Source organism: Melanostigma gelatinosum (assembly GCF_949748355.1).
Source record: "Melanostigma gelatinosum genome assembly, chromosome: 7".
NCBI classification, from domain to species: Eukaryota; Metazoa; Chordata; class Actinopteri; order Perciformes; family Zoarcidae; genus Melanostigma; species Melanostigma gelatinosum.
Window position 1 is genome coordinate 2,854,603 of NC_136640.1, and position 9,670 is coordinate 2,864,272.

Here is a 9,670-nt window from a genome sequence, read left to right on the forward strand (position 1 = left end):
GCCGCTTGTCTACTGGACTAAATGTGCAATATATATATAGATATATATATTTATATGTATTTTTTTTTTATAGCTCCTAAATGTTTGTGTGAACAAAACGGGAAGTTTATGTGAGTCATCAGCGTGATTACATCACTGCTGCTCATAAATCTGGAAGCTTTATTTTTCACAACAAACCACCAACATGAAGGACGAGAGTCAAGCTAAAAAGAGTTAACACGAACAGGAAAGGACTTTAGCTTCAAAGTAAGAGCTTCCAAATATGTCACATTTGAAAAAGTTAATAAACGTCTAAGTATTCGATATTAAGTGACACAAATGTTATAGGCGAAATTTCTCTGAATGTCATATTTGTATTATAACTTTATTTAATACGAATAAGCTTGTAGGATGCGCCGCTCGAACCGGAAGTCTTACAGCGCGTCTGTGGCGCACACCATTTCTACGTCACATCCGGTGGAGTGAGGTCCTTTTTTTTTGTTTTCCCGTATCCGCCATTTCAGTTTTTTTGAAGTTAGTTGTCATCGGTCCGCTGGATCGTAGCTGGAGTTCTGTGGCTAAAAATAATAATAAATGACAGCTAAATTCCCGCCATTAACCAGATAAGCGTGCTCTTTTTTATTTCCGGGTTGCGGCTCTTGTGTCGGTTGGTTTTGATGTCCCAAACGGCTACAGCTGCGGGTGGTGTTGCCTGGTTACTAAACGTGCTCTTAAGGCGCTAAAGTTTTTTTTGTATGTAGTTGAAGGCCCGCCGGTCGAAAGCCTCGGCTTCAGGAGGGGCTTTTTAGAAGAATACATAAAATCATGGCCGGGAATTTCGACGCGGAGGACCGCGGCAGCTGGTACTGGGGTCGGCTGAGCAGACAGGAGGCTGTGTCTCTGCTACAGGGTCAGAGGCACGGAGTGTTTCTGGTCCGGGACTCCATCACCAGCCCCGGGGACTACGTGCTGTCGGTGTCGGAGAACTCTAAAGTCTCGCATTACATCATCAACAGCATCAGCAACAACAACAACAACAACCGACAATCCGGTCCAGGTGAGGAGGGGGGAGCTTGTTGTGGGTTCGGCTGGAAGGAGGTGTGAGGTGCTGATGGGACCGTTCTTGCATGACTTGCATCAAAAAGAGATGCGCAATAGAGCCCCTTATTTAATACTATGGAGAACAGACCCCAGCTCTGTCAGCACTATAACTGCACCTCACTGTCCTCCACCTGTCTGCTGTCACCTGTCTGTCTGCTGTCACCTGTCTGTCTGCTGTCACCTGTCTGTCTGTCTTGAATTTGCCGGGCTACCTGCATGCATGTCTTCTACTGTTTAGCTGTGTCTCACTGACTGATATATATGTATCACATACTCTGCATGCTTTTATGTTTTGTGCCTCCTGAACGATGATACTACTTATATTAATATTCTCACTTCTCAGCCTCTTGGTGCATTTACAGCAACGTTTATATTAATGTGCACTTATCAGATAAACCAATGAATAAATAACAGGAACAGGACACACGTGTGTGGTCGTAGTTCTAGACTCTAGATGTTAAACAACACATTTTGTGCACGTTTCTGTCATTAAAATGCATCATGGTGGCTGCTGGGAGTTTTTAAATGGCAGTGATTTCTTTAAGAAATGAGCCTAATTTACTAGCTGAGCCTATTAAGCTGCAAATATGCAAAAGGTCTGTCATAACTCCACGTTTCTATTGGACTTTGTCCCTCCCTGTCTGTGCTGGAACACACATTATTATTGGAAGGAACAGAAAAAGAACGAGGACATAAATGCAAAATTAGGAAACAAAAGTCTCTTCCTGGCAGTTCTGGAAAGCACCTCCATGATGCTCGGTGACACAAATAGATTCAGATGTGACGGAACATGAAAGAAGTTATACCGTGTTGTCTTTTCCAGGTTTGGCCCAACCGAGGTTCCGTATCGGCGACCAGGAGTTCGAGGCCCTCCCTGCTCTGCTAGAGTTCTATAAGATCCACTACCTGGACACCACCACTCTAATAGAACCCATCAACAAGTCCAAACACACCTCCTTCATCAGGGTGGGCCCCGGCGGACCCCCGCCCGGCCTGGAGGACGAGTTCGTCCGGGCGCTTTTCGACTTCCCCGGGAACGATGAGGAGGACCTCCCGTTCAGGAAGGGCGACGTCCTCCGGGTGCTGGAGAAGCCGGAGGAGCAGTGGTGGAACGCCCAGAACTCTGAGGGCCGGGCCGGGATGATCCCGGTGCCGTACGTGGAGAAGTACCGGCCGGCGTCTCCGAGTTCGGCGGCGGCGGCGGGGGGGCCCGGTGTACCAGGGGGGCCGCCGGGAGGAGTGGGGACGATTGGGAACTCCGACGGTTCCACCGCGGTGGCTCAGTCCGGAGCTCCGCTGCTGGGAGACCCGAGCCAGTACGCCCAGCCCACCCCTCTACCAAACCTCCAGAACGGACCCGTCTATGCCAGGGCCATTCAGAAGAGGGTCCCCAACGCCTACGACAAGACCGCCCTCGCCTTAGAGGTAAATATGGACTCAACGTGTGTGTGTGTGTGTGGGGAGACCGATCCTCTCTTCTTCTACACCTTTTGATTATTTCTTCCTCAGTATTAGTTCAGCAGTGAAGCTTAGTTTAGACTCACGAGGCGCGCAGAAAACGACTCAATCGCGGGACGAATAGTTCACTGATAAAAACACTATTTACACGTCTAGAGATAAGTCAAAGAAGGACAATTATATGTTTTAGAAACAGGAAGTATTACAAATCTACATTTGAGTTAATATTTTGCAGCCAAATCAAATAGTTCAGAAGATATTCAACCTTTGTTTCTTTATAACACATTTAATACTTGACTTGTGTCTCCAGGGTTTCTATAAAGGTAATAAAGTAGTTTATGAGATATGAGTTTCCCGATAATTACAATCCCTCCTCGTCATTGTAGAGGTTGGTTTATGGTCATATCTCTGAGTTACACTCGTCTTTTTGAGTCTCCACAGTTCATTTCTTTGTTCGTCCTCTGGTGTTTCGTAGAATAATAAAGCAACACATTGAGTATAAACGCCGTTGAAGCTCGGATGTCGCTCGCTGTCTGCGGAGGCCTCGCGCTACGACAACACGCTCGATTATAAACAAAGCTGGAAGAGGAATCCAGACCGCAGTAGTTCTTCTACATAATCTGGTCTCTTGTTATCTCTGCTGCAGAGCTCGGTCCAGTAACGTTACAGGTAGCTTAGCATAAGTCTTTATTAACTCCCTGGCTTCCTCTTTCTGGACTAGAGAGAGCAATGATTATGAAGCTCTCGGTGGCCGGACTGTTTAAAGTGTCCGGAAGCGAGAGCGGGGCTCCCGCGGAGCAGGTCGTTGAAGGGGGGGGGGGGGGGGATAGTTTGTGTTTTGGGAACGAGACCATTTCCTCTGGTCTCTGTGAAGCCTGGAGTCCAGCTGAGCCCGGAGCGAGACAAGAAGAACAGTCAGAGTATTCTCTTGTCTCTCTTGAAGATATCATTTCAAATCCATCCTCAACTCTTTACCTTTTCTTTTGCTTTTCGTGGAGTCAAACCACAAGTCTGCTGCTGGTTGACTTGTTTCTCTGCAGCTCTTTGGGTTGTTTATAACTTTGCTTCATAGACGCTTTATAGATGGGAGGATCCTTTTTGTGTGAGCTGGCTTCTGGCCCGTGGTGTTGGCTGGTAGTGACTCAGGAAGGCGGCACTAATGGACGGTTAATGATTAGCCCACGTTTCCTTCTACCCTCTGATGGTAGAGGTCTCTCTTTTAGTTTAGTTTCATTGTGCATCCTCTTAAGAACTCTCATGTCCACGATGCTGGATGGATCTCTGCTTCAGGTGGTTATATGTATTAATGCCGTTCCTCTCCAGACTCAGACAGTTGTGACGGTGGTTGCATGTCGTGATGAAACTGGACTTAAAGGTGCTGAATTCAGAGCATTAATACAGCAGCAAACAGCTGTAGTCTATGTAGATGAATAACGTCGGCCCGAGCTCTTCCTCTGTTTGTGTGTTGTAATCGGAGCTTCTCTGTGCTTTGTTTACGTGGCCGGCTAGCTAGTCGCTGTCGCTCTTCACTGCGATGTCCCGCGTAACGTCCACCGTCCAGTCGTTCTGTTAGCTCTGATAGCACTGTTAGCTCCTAGCTGTCGCCATGTTGAGAGCCGTGTGGAGGCAATCCCTTAATCACAGATATGCTCTGAATTTTGAATTTAGCACTTTTACACTTTGATTTCCAGGCCATGAATATCGTCGATACAATTTTTTTATGCATCCACTTCGGTCCAGGAGCAAAGGAGGGAGGAAGCTAACAGCATTAGCGATAAATCTGCAGATTATTTTCCCGATAAATCGTGTGTTTTATAAAATGTCACACAAATTCTATAACATATTGTCCATCACGTCTTTCTAAAGCTGAAGGTGAAGTCTTAAAACTAAAAGTGTTTTTGTCCAAACAACGATCCAAAACCCAAAAATATGTAATTTATAAATCACAATAACCAGAGAAAGGCAGTAAATCTTCACATTTAAGAAGCTGGAAGTTAAACAGCTTATAATTCATCTCTAATATCTATTTTATATTCATATGAAAACCTTCAGCCAGTACTCATTTTCACTGAGCAGAGCCTGAAGGCATCATAATGTAACTGAAGTGAACCTCTGTTGGTTAGCCGTTAGCGGTGCTGCTAACATTGCTAGCTCTCCTCCTGTTGGTTAGCCGTTAGCGGTGCTGCTAACGTTACTAGCTCTCCTCCTGTTGGTTAGCTGTTAGCGGTGCTGCTAACATTGCTAGCTCTCCTCCTGTTGGTTAGCTGTTAGCAGTGCTGCTAACGTTACTAGCTCTCCTCCTGTTGGTTAGCTGTTAGCGGTGCTGCTAACGTTACTAGCTCTCCTCCTGTTGGTTTAAACACTGATTGGTTGTTTACAATGATCAGAGACTAGAAACACATGTTCTACTGAGTCAGTAAAACTTTATTTACACTCTGATGGTTAAATCATTAATCAACGCCAACAGTGTTGTGAACGAGTGACCCAAAAAATGCAGCCAGCTGTTTAAATTAATGATATAAAAACACTTCAACACGGCAGCAGAGCTGAGTCACTTTCAGTTTGATATTTATTTAATTACCAGAAAACATAATCTATTGTTGTTAAGATCAGAAAATCTGCTACTTTAAATGTTAAACATGTCTAAATTGTGTGCAGCTGCAGTAGGTGGATACAAATAATCATAAATGTAAGTTCTTTCATCAGCAGAACATGTTTTTATCTGATCATGCTGCCAGTTACACATTTAACAGGAAGTTTGTCTTTACTTGTAACGAGGTCATCAAACATCGACCTTTGGAACCGTCCGTTAGTCCTTGTTTACTCAGGTTCATGACTGAGAGAGAGACAGGCACACAGACAGGTGTTAGCGTGTCTGTCTGCCTGACGTTGTATAGTCTCTGGTAGAGACCTGTCAATCACTGTGTAGCCCCGCCCTAAAGCATCCCCTGCTTTATGGTCTGTGTGACTCTAAATGGACCATAATTTACGAAATGAACATCATGCTGTATTGAAGAAGACTTGAAACTAGAGATTGAGACCACAAACTCATGTTTACAATGTTTACTGAGGGAATAAATCAAGAGAGAAGTAGAGTCATTTTCTATAGACTTCTATACAACCAGAGGAGTCGCCCCCTGGTGGACACTAGACATGCAGGTTGAAGATATTTGAGACTTTAAAGTCTGCAGAATGTCAGAAAATATTTTAGAAAAGCAGCAAATCATATCTGGGGAACATTAACTGCCGGATATTATGTCTGAAACAATAAATAAATGATCTCGCGCTCTCTCTCTCTCTAATAATTAATAACACCTTTCCTCCCCCCCTCCCCAGGTGGGTGACAGGGTGATGGTGACAAAGATCAATGTGAACGGTCAGTGGGAGGGTGAATGTAAAGGGAAGCGAGGCCACTTCCCCTTCACGCACGTCAAACTGGTGGACCAGCACAACGGCGAGGACGAGCTCAGCTGAGGGCGGACGGGTCAGGCCGCTACCTGGACACTAGCATTATTATTACACCCTTCCTCACTCACTCCTAACCTACCTCCCTATTCCCTCCCATTCCACCCCCCCCCCCCCCCCCCCCCGACCCTCGCGTCTTCTCCGGGTTTTACAGTTTCAGAGAATCACTCGAGGACAAAACAAGCGTTGGACCGTTGTAATGCACACATCCTCTGAATAATCATGGCCGCCCTTCTGCACCACTTTCTCCGTCTGATATTCTCTACACGACCTGAAGCTCCGGTTTCGTTGTCGTGCTTTTTCATTTTCTTACCAAGCGTTGGATGAGAACAGTGATATATTCCTCTGGGGGTCTGTGCAGTAGATGTGAAGCTACCGCCAGCCGATTAGCGTAGCTTAGCATTAAGCAGGGGGGGGGGACTAGCTAGCCTAGCTCTGGGCTAACAAGACAGAACCCCACCAACCAGCACCTCTAAAGCTCACTAATTTAAAACGTTCTATCTTGTTTGTTTACTTCCTCGTAGAAAAGATTAAAGATGGAGATTCAGAGACGCAAATAATAACATTTGGACAGAGCCAAGCTAGCTCCCCCTCTTACTACTTCCAGGCTTTATGCTAAGCTAATAAATTTTAGAAAGACGGCATCTAAGTCGACCAGACTATTCTTTTAATCCTGAGCTGAGTGTCTGAGGATTTTTTGAGCACTAACTTGAAAATGTCAGCATTCTTTTGTCTTCTCGGTGTTGATGTCTTTGTTCAGTGAATTAAAGACATTAATAACAACACAAATATAAACTCTAAAATGTAGCTTTCCAAAGGATGTGTACGAGTGAACATTTACAATGTTCTCTGGCTGTGTTTACCGCCTCAAAGCCTGGGTTAGTAATCTCAAGAAAACTATCAAGAGAACGCTAGATTTTAAGAATTATCTAATAAATAAAAAAGCCAGCCCCGTGTTCACAACTATATTACAATGAACGTAGCGGCACAAGTTCCAAAAGTTGCTAAATCTAGTAAGAAAGTCGTCAACACTCCCGAAATCATCATTATTGTATTTTTTTAATTACATTCTGGCCGAATAATAAAACGATTAGACGTGGTTATTACAGTCCTGAGACAACTACAGATACCAGGTTTTTAGTTGAGTTCATCAGAGCATTCGATTCATTGATCGCTGTACCAACCCCGGCTTTAAAGGTATGTTTTTACCTTTACTATTGTTCTCGTTGGGCATGAATGCAGCGTTAGGTTTAAGTTCAACCCAAGAAGACGAGAGAGTTCCTTTGTGTCCCAGAGAGAGATGAACGTCCTCCTGAAGGAGCAGAAACCAAATATGAAACGGAGGAAACCGTCAAAGTGAAGAAGTGGAGATCAGCAGCTCGGAGGTTTCTAACCCGAGAGAACTTTCTGTTGATGTGGAGATAAAAGACGACACTAAACTCTCCTCACCTCCCACCTACAAACCAAGTTGTCTTTTGTAAGAAAGAAGAAGAACAACGAGAACATATTGTTATGAAATGATGTACGACGTGATTATCATTACATGCTAAAACATTCTCTTTCTTTTATCTTCTGTTGTGATTTTGTCCGGTTTTCGATGTACACTTTTTACTGATGCATGATGGGAAGGGAGCGATGATGCTCTCACTTCGCCACATGTGTGTTCTCGTTGTGTCTGTCGGCCACGTTTGTCCGTCTCCAGCTCACTGAATCTACCTTTGAGAAGAACAGGTGTGACATCATGTTCTCTTCATCCTCTGCCGCTCCTTTATTAGCACACCTGGACTTTTTATTATTTTGATTCACCTTTCTGCCGTGTCTTTATTTGCCAAGTAGAACAAAGCAACATACGTTTGTTTTCTGTTGAATCTGTTCGTTGACAATCATTACGTTGTGTTTCCAGCGCACCTTCTGTCCTCTAGGTGTCACTATAACCACATTCACATAGATGAGGAGGACATTCTGCAGTTCTGGGGAGATTGAAGAGATTACATTTTTTAACAGAATGCTCTTAGCACCACTCTCGAGCTTTTATTATATTGTTAAGGGTTTTTATTTATCCTTAATTTAGCTCCCACACGTTGATCTTTTTATGTTTTCAAGTTGGCCACTTTCCAAATAATAATATTATTGAGTATTTAATAATATCGTTAAGGGCGATATGGAGAAAATACACGATCACTAAATATATATTTTGTTATAATGTTGATATTGTAGAGTTGAGCGTCGGTGCTTCCACAACATTTTCACACTAAGATGTTTAATATTCATCGGTATTGTGGATGTAAAGGGAAATAATACAACAGTCTTTATTTTACTGTAACGCAGCCTTTAAACCAGGAGAAGAGCCTAAAATCCCAGACGATATGTCGTCTCATGTTATTAATGCTTCAATGTATCTCCAGCCCTAACGTGGTCGACTTCAGACCAGCTTCTCTCTCACTCACACAGCGACATGGAATCATTACCTTTTAAACATTACAATGAAACCATTTTATTTTGTCTTCAGTCGCCCTGCATGAAGTCATTCATTCCCTCATGAGAACGAAGGCGTGGCAGAAAGATGACGGTGGAAATTGTGTTAATATCAAAAAATGTGCCATTTTATTATAACACTATATTCTTTCAAGACAATTGAAATTACCTTTTTATTTTCTGTAGCATGTAATGTGTTAATATACTAGTAAATAAAGTCAGACCCATGACAAATGATGTGTTAAATCTATTGACTTCTTAACAAACGTTTAAATGTTTTAACGCTACGGTTCATTCATGCTGCACAGGGCAGTTGCTTAGCTACAGAAATGATGTCCATTCATGTTACAGGGTTATTTTTAGCAACGCAGCATGAAGCTGAATAACTAAAGAGTCAACGTACAGAAGGAATGTATGCAAACTAGTTTTATATTTATCAGCCTATTAAAGATCATGTCGACTCACCTATACACATTATAGCTAGAATACTGACATAACATATGTAATATTTTAATTATATTCAAACACCAAAGGGAAAATGACTACAGGATTTAAATTACAATCACACAGAAAATTATGACATTAATTGCTTATTTTTGCATGCTAATTATGCAATTAATTAAGCTTTATTTAATATCCTTGCAATTTACTCAACTGTTAGTGGAAACGGTTTTAATTGTCATAATAGAAATGTGGTAAATTAAATAATTATCAACTAAAAGGCCACTCATTAAGTAAATTGGTCTATTGTAATATAAATATATATATATATGTATATATTTAAGGTATTTAGAGAAACAATCAGCACCCAAAAAATGGAGGTAGATAGGATTTAATTTGTGCTGCTTAAAGCAGTAAAGGTTACTTTTGATAAATCGCAATTTGTCTTCCAAAGTCTGTTTAAAAAATGTATATATATTTATATAAATATACATTTCTTTAAACAACAGAATAACTAACCAACATGTGATGTATAGAAAGTAACAGTTAAACATATCTATGTATATACATATATATGACATATATATTATATATACAAAGTACTGAAAATATATGTAAATAAATATATTTTTTAAACAACATAACTAAACCAACGTGTGATGTATGGAAAATAATAGTTATATATATTTATAAATATATATTACATATATAATATATACTGTATATCATATGTACAATATATTATAAATAT

General features: G+C 41.9%; 1 protein-coding gene across 1 annotated transcript; it reads left to right on the forward strand.

Moving 5' to 3' along the window:
• Window positions 1-537: 537 nt before the first annotated feature.
• crk (v-crk avian sarcoma virus CT10 oncogene homolog) lies at window positions 538-6,052 on the forward strand. Its single transcript, XM_079271580.1, has 3 exons — window positions 538-1,036; window positions 1,904-2,505; window positions 5,875-6,052. The coding sequence occupies exons 1-3, from the start codon at window positions 805-807 to the stop codon at window positions 6,010-6,012; spliced, it is 972 nt and encodes a 323-aa protein (XP_079127706.1). The 5' UTR covers window positions 538-804; the 3' UTR covers window positions 6,013-6,052.
• Window positions 6,053-9,670: the final 3,618 nt, after the last annotated feature.